At 45.2% G+C, this 16366-nt stretch overlaps 1 protein-coding gene across 1 annotated transcript in view; it reads left to right on the top strand.

Annotated features, from left to right (window-relative positions):
- The first annotated feature begins 307 nt into the window (after positions 1 to 307).
- The window catches only part of LOC107382274 (voltage-gated delayed rectifier potassium channel KCNH1), a 62262-nt gene continuing 46203 nt past the window's right edge, over positions 308 to 16366 (top strand). Inside the window, exons 1-4 of the mRNA XM_054751743.2 lie at positions 308 to 984; positions 6178 to 6301; positions 6390 to 6496; positions 6573 to 6701. Coding sequence (XP_054607718.2) covers positions 912 to 984; positions 6178 to 6301; positions 6390 to 6496; positions 6573 to 6701 — 433 coding nt within the window. The 5' untranslated portion in view covers positions 308 to 911. The remainder of the gene's footprint in view (positions 985 to 6177; positions 6302 to 6389; positions 6497 to 6572; positions 6702 to 16366) is intronic.

Here is a 16366-nt window from a genome sequence, read left to right on the forward strand (position 1 = left end):
ATAGTCACAGGTGTTCAAGTCCGAGTCAAGTTGTAAGTCTTTGTAGATTTTATCAAGTCAAGTTATAAGTCATTAAAATAATGACACAAGTCTGACTCAAGTCCAAGTCATGGGACTCAAGTCCACACTGGTATTTTCTAATTTTAAGAAGTTGATTCAGATAGGAACAGGGGCGGCATTAGGCCCGGCTACTTGGGCTCAAGCCCCGAATGTTTTATGAAAAAGACTAGTGCGTGTTACGTGTGTGTGTGCGCGTGTGCACGTGTGTGAAGCCCCGGATCTTCTTCAGTCCTACATCCGCCCCTGGATAGGAAGTTTACTTTTGAAATTATTTTATTTCTTTTGTCAATATTTTTTAATCAAATTTTCCTAGTGTTTGTTTTGATCTTCAAAGTGTTTTCTTGATCTTATTGGCACAAATCTAATCCCATAAAACGCCCCCGAAAAGATGTTCTGATGGTGGCAGTCTGCACTTGGCGAGGGAAGACGGCTTGCTGCTAAATGAACTAGCCAAATGTAAGAGAGTCCTTCTAGCCAATCAGAGGCGAGAAAGGCGGGCTCTTCCTTGGACATCCTACGATTCCAAATGACGCGTCCGGCGTCCCGTTTGGGTAAAACACAATTGTAATTTGAAAATAGACATCACATAATTTAGGCAAGACAGACAGATAGACATAACAATTGCAGATAGATAGATAGAGAGACTCATCGTTTAATTACAACAAATTTGGTGACGTCATCAGTAAACACGAGCCGTATTCGTGTCTCACACGCTTCTCGCCTCAGTGCCAGTGAAGCATTCTGATTGGCGCAGTGGAGCTCGCGCCGCAGGCATCAGACGAACCTGGAGGAATCACGAGCATCTTACCTCCTGATATATGTGAGCAGCAGCTGTACCGGGGAATAGCAGGATGGCGTCAGGACGACGGGGTCTCGTAGCCCCCCAGAACACGTTTCTGGAGAACATCGTCCGTCGGTCTAACGGTAGGACCCTGCGCTTCTATCAGAATATAAACGACGGTGCTCCGGTCTGGTGGTCGCGTGGAACCAGAGGTGCTGGAGGTTTGTGTGCATGATCAGGTCTGTGGAGGGCAACCTGGTCTGGTGAAGATGTGAGGAGAAGGATCAGGCATTTCTGAGGACAAAAACAAGTTTATCATCAACAATTCTGTCTTATTTTATACAGACTTGGACTTATCTCAGTTTACATGACTAAATTTGGATCTTCGAAGAGTCTGAATAAAATCAAACCATCCGGGAACTGATGGAGAAAAATAAACTTCATTCCCTGCACCAGAGCTGTAGTAAACAGATACTGAGCTCAAACACTAAATTAGTTTAACCTCATAAAGCTGGATCTGTTTCTCAGGAGGATCCTAATTGCAAGCGATGAAACATATTTGATGAAGAAAACAATCAAACAGATGCACCCTTAAAGCTGTGCGTCTCATACTTATCCACAGTATAAATGAGTTATAAAGATAAGGTCATTCTACTGTAAAACATAAATAACACAGTAGTTCAGCCAGTGGCGTACAATAATAATAATAATAATAATATTAATAATAATATTAATAATAATAATAATACATTTTATTTAAAAGCGCCTTTCAGGACACCCAAGGTCACTTTACAGAAAACACGTGATAAAATACAATAAAACAATAATAAAACCCAAACAATGATCCATTTCTGATTTTGTTTTTGTTAAAGCGACACTAAACCACCATAGTTATTGTACTTTATTAACAATCCGTCTGTAACCATGCAGGGGCGGATTTAGGGCTGAAGAAGATCCGGGGCTTAACACACACACACACGCACACACGTGACACGCACTAGTCAACATCATACATGCCTTGTACCACACAATTTTTAATCTGAAGCTACATATGAAGCATATTCAGGGCAGAGTATTGTTCCTGTTAGTGTTTAGTGTGAGATGATAGTAAATATTCCCTTTCTTTCTCCATCAACTTTACCTGATAAGCTAACTTTAGGCAAACCAGCAGCACAACAAATATTTTCAAATAAGACCCACAAACCTGAGTCAACACCAGTCTCATCAAAGCTGGGGTTCTGTCGCGGTACTTTTGGTCTAAAAAACGTCCTTATGTCCATCTTCACTCATGCGTTTCAGGCAGAGACTGTAGAAGAAGCCGGCTGCTGAAGGGCTTCTTCTTCAGTGGTGGAGGCCCAGGCAGGCTGCATACAAACTACTGCCAGCTGCTCCCTCTCTGTTGGACTTTGGTACTGCATGTTACTTCCGCGATTTAGATCCGGGGCTTTTCATGAAACATCCAGGGCTTCAGCCCAAGTAGCCGGGCCTAACGCCGCCCCTGAACCATACAGTTTAAAGGGGGTTGGGGTCTCGTGTGAGTAGAAGAATACATCTGGATCACTAACCCAAAACGGAGTATTCATGGTCAGACAGTTACATTCATAATTAGCATGACTTTTGAATTGTAGCAGCTGGAACTTTTGGAAGAAAACCAACAGATGTACTATTGGACTCATTCAGAGGACCAGAATTCATCCAGAACCGTTTGCTGTGCCGAATCAGCGCCTCCAGGCAAAGGGACTGGTGAATCGGGAGCTGACCCTAACTAAAAGGCAAGAGTTTCGACTTGGCTGGTCTGTTCACATTAAAAGAAGTCTTGAGATTTGGATCATGATCAACAAAATGCGATCCTAAACACAACTGGCTGAAATGAGCTCCTCGGTAAAGTGTCTGGATTCAGCCTCGGACATTAGAGGAGGATCTCCATCATCAGAGAGGAGCTTGGAGTGGATCTGTTGCTTCTTCTAGAGAGAAGAGGGAGCTGGAGACAGTCTGGGTTTCCTTCCTGCAACTGTTTACTCCACGACCTGATCATGAGTAAGTGGGAGAAGATGGGTGGATGGAGCAAGCAGTGTCACTGCAAGAGAGCTTGTAGCACACATTTGATTTAGATCAGGTCTTTATTAGACTGTGGCAGCAATAGTCTTTGGCTTGGACAAACAAAAATAATAAAACTAAATGCTCAGAAATATCTAGGGGAACAAAAGAAAAGCATTCGGAAGGGAATCACAAAATATCAAAACACTCAAACATAAAAGTAATTGATGAAAATTATACATAAAATTTGACATTGTTTACACAGTTTTTATCTGGAATTTCTCAGATTTCTTTCTTCATCTCCATTTGGCAACAGTGGGGAGGTTTCAGACTGGGTTATCTATGTCTTGGCCTAGAAATCTAGACGACCTGTAGCAACAGCTGATGATTTTTCTCTGTATGTTCATCTAGCTGCACTGAACTCTTACCCCAAGATTCCACTACCTCCGCTCCGCTCCGCCCCCGCCTTCCGCAGCCGCTCGCTTCCGAACTCAATTTTTACTGGTACCCGCTCTACAACGGTTCCGCTCCGGTGCGGAGACCTGAGGTGCGCAAACAAGCATGCGCGGGATTTTCGAGATCTTGAGATACAGTCCGAGCAATAAACGCGGAAGTTAGATCCAAACACCCGTTGTGTGGGAGAAGCATCGGCATGAACTGTTTAATGTGCCCATCATTTGTGTTGAGAGATCAGCAGTGTTTGGATCAACAAAGGGCGACTACTTTGATAGTGGAAACTGTATTTATGGCTTATTTTTGTGCATTTAAAGTTCAGCCGCCATTGATAGTTGTTAAAAGTTGTTAAACCTGTGCATATGAAACAAAAAAACGCCTTTTGTTTATCGATTTATTGTGAAATAACGGAAGCTGTGCTTGCTCCCTTTCCTGTTGGGCGGTTGTGATTTCTGTCCATTGACTGCGGAGGTGCTCCGGCGTCCGGCAAAAATAGAATCAATCCTATTTTTTTTGCCGGACGGTGGAACAGCCGCAGTAGTGGAACAGCTCTGATTGACTACAACGGGACCGTTTTTGCTGCGGAGTTCGTGCCGGAGCGGAGGTAGTGGAATTTTTGGGTTAGCAGGTCTACCATTGCCTCAGCTAAGTTTTGGCCAGGGCAATCACGCTCTTTGTTTGTAGGGAGACACTGGGAGGGTTTATTAGGCCACTTCACTTGTTGCCAGTGATGAAAGGGAGTCTGATGTACTTGTCATTTTGCTCAAGATTGATCAACCTGACAAAGTACTCCTTCAAAAATTGTGCACCAAGGGATTTTGACCCTAACGGCCATTCGTTGGTAAAGACTTACTCAAATGATAAATGGCCTGTATTTGATATAGCTCCTTCTAGAGTCCTAGAACGTATACGTATATACGTAATTACACCAAGACAGACTGCACTTTTACAGATATAAGTGTGTTACCAGCTAAGAAATGTATTGCTATAGCAAACATGTACGTGGACCCAGTTTCAAACATTGGACAAAACAGACAATGAACCGCCTCCCGCTCGAGAGAGTTGCTTATGCGAGAAAATCGTTGATTTTGTTAGAAATCTAGATTTGATAGATGGCACTGAAGATTCATAAAAGGAGAGAAAGGTAAGGGAAGAGGAGGTCAAAAGAAAAATGGAGAGGGAGGGAAAGAATAATCAAACCCAGTTACACAGCTTAAAATAAATAGTTCAAAAAGTAGAGTAGGACAGAAATAAGGGAGGAAAGGAAGAAGAGGGAAAGGGAAAACATTCAGTATTCAGGTGTTGGAACTTCATGCTGATTTCCTTCTCAAGGTATTTTTCCCCTCTATACCTCCTTTATAAGTTGATGGATAAATGTTGATGAGAGAAGCATTGTTCACTGTTCACTGTATGTTCAATTTGTATCACTTGGAATTATGGCTGTAATATGATCATTAGGTTTGAAGAGATGTATACGTTATAAAAATGTGATAATTGAAATAGAATGGAGGTGTGTGTGTGTGTGTGTGTGTGTGTGGGGGGGGGCACGGACAAATGTGCTGACAAGCAGACGGACTGCTGCCAGGCCAGGAGAGTCACTGCTCTTGTTACAAAATGCTTTTTTCTTACTTATCTAACTCTGGGGATTACGGAAATAGACAAATTTTCACTTAGGGGTGGAATGTCCCTTTAAATGCCCTGGGCTGGAATACCTACATGCAATTAGAGGAGTCAGGAAAACATCAGACAGGGAGACAGGGAGACTCACCACAAACCGTGACACTTTCTCAGCGTTCTTATTTTTTAAACCCTCTCAGGCTCAAAATAAGTTTCGATAAAAGGACGAACAACGAAGTCCTTCATGGGTACTTCTGAGTTAAAACATGCTCATGAAATACGTAGAGTAACCAGGTAGGTTTTAACGTTGCAGATCTGCAACGCCTGCCTCCAGAGGGTTAAAGGGCTTTCAGATGGGCAGATGATTTTTCTGCAGATCAGTGGAAGTGGATAAAAATATGGTTCAAAGTACAGTGATCCCTCGCTACTTCGCGGTTCGTTTATCGCGGATTCACAACTTTGCGGATTTTTTCTTTGGAGCCTTATTCAAGGGAAATTCGCCGATTTGCGGAATTTTTCACCGATTCGCGGTATTTTTCTGTCATGTTTTGGGGTAAGTGTCTAACCCAAGACATACAGAATCAGAGTCGAGTCGAGGTAAAAGATAAACAATAATATTATTTCTTTAATGATGAGGAAAACTGAGGGCGCACTGGTGATCCAGCGGAGGGTAAACCAGGAAGCGGCAAAATGCGGAAGTTCAGGGTGAATGTGGAGTTGAGCCGGGGTGATATCCAGAGGTGAATTGTAGATTTCCAGGTGACAGAGTAGACGGATGAGGAGGATGAGGTAACGGAGAGGGAGCATGAGCACGGTGGAGAGTGGGACGGCAGAGCGGAGTTGGTATCCAGGCAGCGAACCAGTGAGTATCCAGAAGTCTCCAAGACAGGAGCGAATCCGGAGGAGAAGCGAGTCAGGCAGTAGTTAATCATCCGGCGTGGTATCTGGATAACCGTCCTCCTTTTAAAGCCGTCCCGCTAATCAGGCTGATGAGGATCAGCTGCGCTCCTTCTCCTGTTAAATAAATACTTTAAATATGGAGTCCCTACTTCGCGGATTTTCACCTATCGCGGCCAGGTCTGGAACGCATCTACCGCGATAAACGAGGGATCACTGTATAGTGATTTCAGTAATTGAATTTTGAGTGAGAGAGTACTTAAAGGCTCAGTAACCAGATAACAGCAGAATAAAACATCTTGGTTTCTAAGCTACTTTTTCTCTGTGTCCAGATACCAACTTCGTGCTGGGGAATGCTCAGATTGTGGATTGGCCAGTTGTCTACAGCAACGATGGCTTCTGCAAACTGTCTGGTTATCACCGAGCTGAGGTCATGCAGAAGAGCAGCACCTGCAGGTATAACTACACACTCAAACAGAACCATGTTAAATTGGTTAGACCTGATGATTTGCACCAACATACATGATCCATCTTTTTTATGCAGCTTCATGTATGGAGAACTGACGGACAAAGAGACCAGTGAGAAAGTTCGCCATACCTTTGAGAACTACGAGACGAATTCTTTTGAGATTCTGATGTACAAGAAAAATCGTAAGAACTGCACTGTGCTCTGTTACCTGCCTGGAAGGTGTTCCTTATTGTAAATGACACCCTTTTTTTGTTGCAGGGCTGCCGGTCTGGTTTTTTGTAAAGATTGCTCCAATCAGGAACGAGAAGGATGAAGTTGTTCTGTTTCTTTGCACCTTCAATGACATCACAGCCTTCAAGCAACCCATTGAGGATGAATCATCCAAAGGTGGGTGTTTGTTCTTCAGGTGAGGCCTGTGAGGGCTGGGCTTGGAACAAAATTAAAACTGGCCCAATTTAAAAAGAAAATCAAGAAACAAGGTAGACATTTATTATAGGGTTTTAGATTCACTCTGTTGTAAAACTCCAAAAGTATTCACGTTAAAGACGGTTTACCATCTTTTTCTTTTTTAAATGAGCTGAAAAGCTGCTGCTTTACAGCAAAGGCTCCGTTACTTCCTGACCGTTATGTGGTTTATTTGTTCACATTGTTCTAATAAAACATGAGTAATTATCTAAAGACACAGAGCTGAGTCCAAACTTTAGACATTTTACAACCATTAAACGTGTGTGCTCGACTATTGTCCTGTGAGAGACTGTTCCTCCAGTTCCGTCAAGCCTGCTCTGAACATTAAATGCCAGATTTCTCACAATTACTTGTGTTGTCATGAAGGAAAAGTTAAGTCATGGATTTGAGCCTAGTAACAGACATGGGCACTTGGGTCTGACCTTGCCTCGGTGGCCTCTTTGGAGAAGGCAGCGGTAACGAACCTGGGAGTAAAGCGGATGCAGATCTGGCTTTTGACAGCCCGGTGAACAGGACTGTTAGATCTTGTTTTTATTTTCATCTGTGCTGCTTAGCTAAAATGAAGCCATTTCACGTGCAGTGTGCACACCTATAATACTGATTCACACATTCTTAACCTCCAGGTTGTAGGGATGCAACGATACCACTTTTTTCCAAACCGATACGATACCGATACTTGGATCTGAGTACTCGCCGATACCGATTACCAATACCGATACCTCTACCATACAAAAAAGGCAATGATTTGGAATACAGATTTTATTTTCTTCTCTGCTTTTAACAGGAAAATACTGTGAGGTAGATAAAAAGTAAAATATATGAATGGAAATCATCACAAAACTAAAATATTAGGTGAACAGAAATGACAAGTTACAGTGAAGCCATTTTCAAGCGACTGCATTGGTATCGGTTAACTTTTACCGATACCGATACTGGTATTGGCATCGTATCGGTGCCGATACAGATACCAGTATCTGTATCGGTGCATCCCTACCAGGTTGGACTGCTGCATTTCACTATATGCAGGGATCAGCTAGGCTCCTGTCACAAGACTTCAGGTCATCCAGAATTCGGCTGCGGGACTGTTGACTGGCACTAGGCAGAGTGAGCATATCACTCCTGTTTTTTTCAGCAGCCCTGTCACACATCGTGTTCACTTCAACATCGTTTGTCCTCACATGGTATTGCCCCTCGGTATTTGGCAGACCTGCTCCACCAGCATGCTGCCCCGTCTCCTTCATCGGAACATGGTATGTAGGCAGTCCTAAGGCATCAATTCAAATCAAGAGGGGAATGTGCCTTATCAGTCTTTGCCTCAAATCTGTGGAATGACTTTCTGTCTAATCAGACAAGCGCCTTTGCTCCCCACCCTCGAGAGTCAAATGAAGACTTGTTTTTAGTTCCTAGCATACAAAATGCAAAGTGTGTGACAGCCAGTTTCTTTTAAATTGTCGCTTTTATCTGTCTTGTGTTATTTTGGTCAGATTTTTATCTCATGAGGTTATTGTTATCTCTGTGCCCAGTCTAACTAGTCTGTATGTTGTCACAGTGATACACTGTAAACGAGTAACTTTAAAGTTAAAGTCCCATTAGTTGTCACACACACAGGTGTGTGTGCGAAATTTGTTCTCCGCATTCGGCCCATCCCCTGGGGGAGTGGTGAGCTGCAGACACGGCCGCGCTCGGGAACCATTTGGTGGTTTAACCCCCCAATCCAACCCCTTAATGCTGAGTGTCAAGCAGGGGGGCATTGGGTCCCATTTTTTCAAAGTCTTCGGTATGACCCGACCTTGAATCTAACCCTGATCTCCCATTATCAGGGCGGACACTCTACCACTAGGCCACTGAGCTGAGCTGCAACTTCACAAACTAGAAAACACTACCTGTAATAAGCCAACATAATCTCTGGTTTTGATGCAGTATTTGGTCAAAACATGTAGAATCACCAAAACAGGGTCACGGGTTAGAGTTATGACTGACTCACACCGAGTATGGAACGTGTGTGGTCTGGACTCCTTAACGCTCCGTAAACACCCGAAAAATTTGAGTGCAGTGAAAATATTGTCATTGACTGCGGTACGGTCAGGATCTGCATGCTCCAGAAAATTCTAGAAAGTTTCCACATGGACTCTATTTTTCAAAGACACTGCATGCAGATTTTCATTGAGTTAAAGAAATGACACGAGCCAGACAGGAAGTGATGTGGCCAGAGAGGTGTATCCAATACATTTGAAAGTAACACTTGTGTTGCATTTTTCCTCAGCTTTTTGTTTTATTATTAATTAGAACAATATCAATTCTGTGTATGATAGCTCACTTTATTTTTAAAAGTGTATCTTCAAATGTATTGTTTCAAATTTCTTGTCATTACTTTTCATGTTTTGCAAACTATTGCTCTTGCTGGAGCCCATTTCTGAAGACGTTCAGCACATAAGAAGCAGTCAGTGTGAATTGCAATCCACCCAGAAGCATATGGGAATCAGCCGTATCAGTTCCGTAGTCAGTGTGAATCAGGGTAAAGGTCAAAGGATTATTGTTTTTGTGAATTTCCAATAAATTGGAATAATAAGATGCCAAACATGCTGAAATATGCTTAATGTTTATGTGACGGATGCCCTGCGATAAATAGAATGGTTTGACTGTTAGCACCATCCTGCAGATGCCATCTTGCTGAGTAATACTCTGAATATTGAACAGGCTTTACATGAGTATGTTCTTGAGTCCAAAATTGTACTTTACAGAACACAATGTTTTTCAGTTTATTCTAATCATCTTTGCTTAACAATTGAACACATCGACATAAATATACTGGACATCTCCTTTCCATAGGCTCCAATATCACGTTTTTGAGGCCAAATGGGAGGTGGCCACCACCGCCATTTTGACCGTGTCACAGGTTCCGTCAAGCCCAGACAATTCCACAAAAGGGAAGAGAGGAGGAGCTGAGGGTGGGGCTGTAAGGCTGGGATCAACCGACGACACCCGGTCGAACTAGCTACAAGCTAACCCGAAGCTAACCCTGGCTAACCCAAAGCTAACGTGGAGGTGGAAGCTAAGCTAACGGAGGTAGCAACCTAGCTACAACCGGAGTTAACTGTGCACAACACCAGAGCTTCTGAGTCAGAGATTCGCCGGGCTGACCGCTGGGTAAAACCGGGTGGAACACAGAGGTCTCCGAGACCTCCACAAGCCGGCAGCCGCACAGCAGACAAGCGCCGCTGCGATCTGAGATGTGCAGAGCTGCTGCTGGGGAGAACCGGGTGGAAAGGTTTCCATCCCAGAGCTCCACAAGCCGTCAGCCCGCACAGCAAACAGAAGCCGCAAAGCCAGGGGAGAACCGGGTGGAAAACATCGGTCTCCCGAGAGCTCCACAAGCCAATAGTCGGAACCCAGCTCCACCAACATGTTATATTTCAACCCATTTTCTAAAGTGCAGCATTATGTTAAATGCACTGGGTTTTACCCTATTACATTTAAATTTCATGGTTAAACAGTACATGTTAAAATCTAAGCTCAGCTCGGCAGTGACCTAAAATACATAAATATAATTTAACTTACCGAAAAAAATGAAGTGGAGACTCCTTGGACGCTCTATTAGTGCAATTAATGCCACAGCAAGTCATTTTGTCCAACAATTGCACAAAAAATATCCAAAAAAGAATACACAAACACAGAGACTCAAAATCCCGGAACAGTTTCCAGGCCAGACCGAGGCTGTACTGAGGCCTTTCCACAGAGCTAGCTCTGTGGTCACGTGGGTCGGATGCTCATTAATTATACAGAATTTTAGGCTTTTAATACACTTAAACAGAAGAGTGAGAAAAAATTCACCCACCTCAGAGTTGTCATGGGTGTAAACTAGATCATTTAAACCAAAAACATGTTTTGGTACCAGGCTGTAAACATGTTTATTTCTGCTGTGAAATTGGTATTTTTAACATGGGAGTCAATGAGGATTTGCTCACTTCTGACACCAGCCCCTAGTGGATGAGGGTGGAACTGCAATTTATTCCATTTCCGGGTATGCCTCAATTTTAGAGCTGCATTGTGGGGGCTTGCTTGAACCTCAGGGTGCACATAATGGAATATATTTGTCTGTGCAGTAATGTGTGTGCATGCTACAGCGGGATGAGACAGTTATGGCAGCCTTGTTAGTCTAAGATTCATAAAGGGAAATCGTTGATTGTTACGATAAAAAAAAATCAGTTAAATATATCATATAGGAGACACACACACAGTGATATTTGAGAAGTGAAACAATGTTTATTAGATTTACAGAAAGTGTGCAATAATTGTATAAACAACATAAGGCAGGTGCATAAATTTGGACAAAAAAGGAATGACCTCAATATTTAGTCTATCCTACTTTAGCATAAATAACAGCCTCTAAACTCTTCCTATAGCTTCCAGTGAGAGTCTGGATTCTGGCTGAAGGTGTTCTGGACCATTCTTCAATAACACAACATCTCTAGTTCATTCAGGTCTGATGCTTCTGAGCATGGACAGCTCTCTAACTCACACCACAGATGTTCAACAATATTCAGGTCTGAGGACTGAGATGGCCGTTCCAGAACGTTCTACTTGTTCCTCTGCATGAACGCCTTAGTAGATGCTGAGCAGTGTTTAGGGTCGTTGTCTTGTTGAAAGCCCCAGCCCCGGTGCAGCTTCAGCTTTGTCACTGATTCCTGGACATTGGTCTCCAGAATCTGCTGATATTGAGTAGAATCCATGCGTCCCTTAACTTTAACAAGATTCCCAGTCCCTGCACTGGCCACACAGCCCACAGCATGATGGAACCACCACCATGTTTTACTGTAGGTAGCAGGTGTTTTTCTTGGAATGCTGTTTTCTTCTTTCTCCATGCATAACGCTCCTTGTTATGCCCAAATAACTCTGTTCTAGTTTCATCAGTCCACAGCCCCATATTCCAGAATGAAGCTGGCTTGTCCAAATGTGCTTTAGCAAACCTCAAGTGGCTCCGTTTGTGCTGTGGGTGGAGAAAAGGCTTCCTCTGCATCACTCTCACATACAGCATCTCCTTGTGTACAGTGCACCGAATAGTTGAACGGTGCACAGAGACTCCATCTGCAACAGGATGATGTTGTAGGTCTGTGGTGCTGCTCTGTGGGTTGACTCTGGCTGTTCTCATCATTCTTCTCTTCTGTTTATCTGAAATATTTCTTGATCTGCCACTTGGAGCCTTAACTTCAACTGTGCATGTGGTCTTCCATTTCCTCAGTATTTTCCTAACTGTACAAACAGACAGCTGAAATCTCTGAAATAGCTTTCTTTATCCTTCCCCTAAACAATGATGAGGAACGGTATCTGTTTTCAGCTCATGAGAGTTGTGGTGAGACCCCATGTTGCTGCTCTTCAGAGAATATTCAAAGAGGAGGCACATTTACAATTGATCCCCTTGAATACTCTCTTAATTGGATTCACATTTGTATGTAGGTCAAGGGTCACTGAGCTTACCAAAACAAAACTTTGAGTTCCATTAATTAGTGTAGCAATTAAAACATTAATTATGACCAATAAGATGTGATGATTCTATATAAATATGAAAAATCAAGCTGATTGATCTTTGAATGTTTAATCAGAAGAGTTTAGGGTTCTTTGCTTATTCAGGGACCATAAACACACTTCGTATTAATTCAGAAAGTCAGGTATATAGTTTATAAAATGAATTTAATTATTTTTCCTAAACTAATGATACATGACAAGATATGAATAATGAGATGTGATGTAGTGGATGTGAGGTGTTGTGATGGAAGCTAGATGTTGTAGCAACCATTGTTTTATCTGAGAGAAATTGTGAAATCTGGATGCAAAAGAATTTGTTGTTTGTTATAAACAAGAGAGTTAGTTATTGATAAAAACCTCATCAGACACCAGTATGCAGGCTTTCGATACCCTGGTATGAGTTGCTCCCGGTCGTCCGGAGGTTTGCGGTCAGAGTGGTGAGGCCATCGGACGTCGAAACCACAACACTCAGAGATTAGTAGCTTCATCTGAGTTCGGCTTCCCTGACCATGAGATGCAACCCCGAGTATGCAGGTTAGGTGTCCAAGGTGGATGTCTGAGTTGAAGTAGCTCTGAAAAGAGCTGTTGTGTCTGTAATCATGTTGTTGTTCTCTCTGTATTTGCTACCTCTGGGTTCTATTTTTACGAAACATGGATGTTCTTTTCATCTATATGCAGACGACACCCAGGTTTATATTCCCATTAAACGTGGCCTACCCAATTCTTTAGATCCTCTTCTAAGCTGCCTCGATGAGGTTAAAACCTGGATGTCTGCAATTATTTTTACATTTTAATAGTGACAAGACTGAGGTCATGCTTTTTAGTCCTAGTGTGTCCAGTGGGCCATGTTCTGCTGACCTTGGTCCACTAGCCCTATTTTTGAAACCTGTAGCGACCAGTTTGGGAGTCCGGCTTGACAGTGATCTGCTTCTGGAAAAGCAAATCAGTGCCGTCACCAAAGCCAGTTTTTATCAGTTAAGGAGGATCGCCAAGGTTAAGCGTCTGCTCTCAAGTCATAACTTTGAGACAGTGATTCACGCGTTTATTACATCACACGTTGACTATTGCAACGCACTGTACCTTGGTCTTCCTCAGTCTCACCTCTCCCATCTTCAAATGGTGCAAAATGCAGCAGCACGCCTATTGACGGGTTTGAGAAAGAGGGAGCACATTACCCCAATTTTAGCTTCGCTGCACTGGCTGCCTATGGTTTATAGGGTCCAGTACAAGGTTCTTTTATTGGCTTTTAAAGCTGTACAAGGCCTTGCTCCACAGTATCTTTGTGAACTTTTAGTTACTCACTCCCCGTCTCGGTCACTGAGGTCAGCCGACCAGTTTCTCCTGGAGGTGCCGAGAACAAAGAGAAAGCTCAGGGGTGATGGAGCTTCCTCAGTAGCAGCTCCAAGGTTGTGGAATGCACTCCCAATTCAGATTAGGATGGTTTTGTCACTGTCGGGTTTTAAATCACTTTTAAACACTCATCTCTTCTCAGTTGCTTTTAATTCAGTTTGAGAATGCATCTGTTTTTAGTAGCTTTTATGTCAGTTTGATATGTTTGTTTTTATCATGTTTTTACTTTGTGATCGTCGTCGTCGTCTTCCTCCGCTTATCCGGGTCCGGGTCGCGGGGGCAGCATCCCAACTAGGGAGCTCCAGGCCGTCCTCTCCCCGGCCTTGTCCACCAGCTCCTCCGGCAGGACCCCAAGGCGTTCCGGGACCAGATTGGAGATGTAACCTCTCCAACGTGTCCTGGGTCGACCCGGGGGCCTTCTGCCGGCAGGACATGCCCGAAACACCTCCCCGGGGAGGCGTCCAGGAGGCATCCTGATCAGATGCCCAAACCACCTCAACTGGCTCCTTTCGATCCGGAGGAGCAGCGGTTCTACTCCGAGTCCCTCCCGAATGTCCGAGCTCCTCACCCTATCTCTAAGGCTGAGCCCGGCCACCCTACGGAGGAAACTCATTTCGGCCGCTTGTATCCGCGATCTCGTTCTTTCGGTCATTACCCAAAGCTCATGACCATAGGTGAGGATTGGGACGTAGATCGACCGGTAAATCGAGAGCCTGGCTTTCTGGCTCAGCTCCCTCTTCCCCACGACAGATCGGCTCAGCGTCCGCATCACTGCAGACGCCGAACCAATCCGCCTGTCGATCTCCCGATCCCTCCTACCCTCACTCGTGAACAAGACCCCGAGATACTTAAACTCCTCCACTTGAGGTAGGACCTCTCCCCCGACCCGGAGGTGGCAAGCCACCCTTTTCCGGTCGAGAACCATGGTCTCAGATTTGGAGGTGCTGATCCTCATCCCAGCCGCTTCACATTCGGCCGCGAACCTACCCAGCAAGAGCTGAAGGTCAGAGCTGGATGAAGCTAGGAGGACCACATCATCCGCAAAAAGCAGAGACGAGATTCTCCTGCCACCAAACTCGACACACTCCACACCACGGCTGCGTCTAGAAATTCTGTCCATAAAAGTGATGAACAGAACCGGTGACAAAGGGCAGCCCTGGCGGAGTCCAACCCTCACTGGGAACAGGTCCGACTTACTACCGGCTATGCGGACCAAACTCACGCTCCTCTGGTAAAGGGACTGAATGGCCCTTAACAGAAAGCCACCCACCCCATACTCCTGGAGCGTCCCCCACAGGGTGCCCCTGGGGACACGGTCATAAGCCTTCTCCAAATCCACAAAGCACATGTGGATTGGTTGGGCAAACTCCCATGCCCCCTCCATCACTTTTGCAAGGGTATAGAGCTGGTCCACAGTTCCATGGCCAGGACGAAAACCACATTGCTCCTCCTCTATCTGAGATTCAACTATCGATCGGACCCTCCTCTCCAGTACCTTGGAGTAGACCTTTCCAGGGAGGCTGAGGAGTGTGATCCCCCTATAGTTGGAACACACCCTCAGGTCACCCTTCTTAAAGATGGGGACCACCACCCCGGTCTGCCACTCCCTAGGAACTGTCCCCGATGACCACGCAATGTTGCAGAGACGTGTCAACCATGACAGCCCTACAACATCCATAGCCTTGAGATACCCAGGACGAACCTCATCCGCCCCCGGGGCTCCGCCGCTGTGTAGTTGTTTGACTACCTCAGCAACTTCTGCCCCCGAGTCGGACAGTCCATCCCCAGGCCTCCCAGCTCTGGTTCCTCCTCGGAATGCGCATTGGTGGGATTGAGGAGCTCCTCAAAGTATTCCTTCCACCGTCCGACTATAGCCTCAGTTGACGTCAGCAGCTCCCCATCCCCACTGTAAACAGTGTGAGCGAGTTGCTGCCTTGCTCTCCTGAGGCGCCGGACAGTTTGCCAGAACCTCTTTGGAGCCGATCGATAGTCTTTCTCCATGGCCTCACCAAACTCCTCCCACGCCCGAGATTTTGCCTCGGCAACTGCCACTGCTGCACCCCGCTTGGCTATCCGGTACCTGTCTGCTGCCTCCGGAGACCCACAGACCAGCCACGCCCTGTAAGCCTCCTTCTTCAGCCTGACGGCTCCCCGAACCTCTGGTGTCCACCAGCGGGTACGGGGGTTGCCACCACGACTGGCACCGGCCACCTTACGACCACAGCTAGCAACAGCCGCCTCGACAATCGCAGAATGGAACAAGGCCCACTCGGACTCAATGTCCCCCACTGCTCTCGGGACGTGGTCAAAGCTCTGCCGGAGGTGGGAGTTGAAGACCTTCTTGACAGGTTCTTCTGCCAGGCGTTCCCAGCAGACCCTCACTATGCGTTTGGGTCTGCCAGGTCTACGCGGCATGTTCCCTTGCCATCTGATCCAACTCACCACCAGGTGGTGATCAGTTGACAGCTCCGCCCCTCTCTTCACTCGGGTGTCCAAAACATACGGCCGCAGGTCAGATGATACGACTACAAAATCTATCATCGACCTGTGACCTAGGCTGCCCTGGTACCAAGTGTACCGGTGGGCATCCTTATGTTCGAACATGGTGTTCGTTATGGCCAAACTGCGGCTTGCACAGAAGTCCAATAACAAAACACCGCTCGAGTTCAGATTAGGTGGGCCGCTCCTCCCAATCACACCCCTCCAGGTCAAGC

This window comes from Nothobranchius furzeri, chromosome 7 (assembly GCF_043380555.1).
Source record: "Nothobranchius furzeri strain GRZ-AD chromosome 7, NfurGRZ-RIMD1, whole genome shotgun sequence".
Lineage (NCBI taxonomy): Eukaryota > Metazoa > Chordata > Actinopteri > Cyprinodontiformes > Nothobranchiidae > Nothobranchius > Nothobranchius furzeri.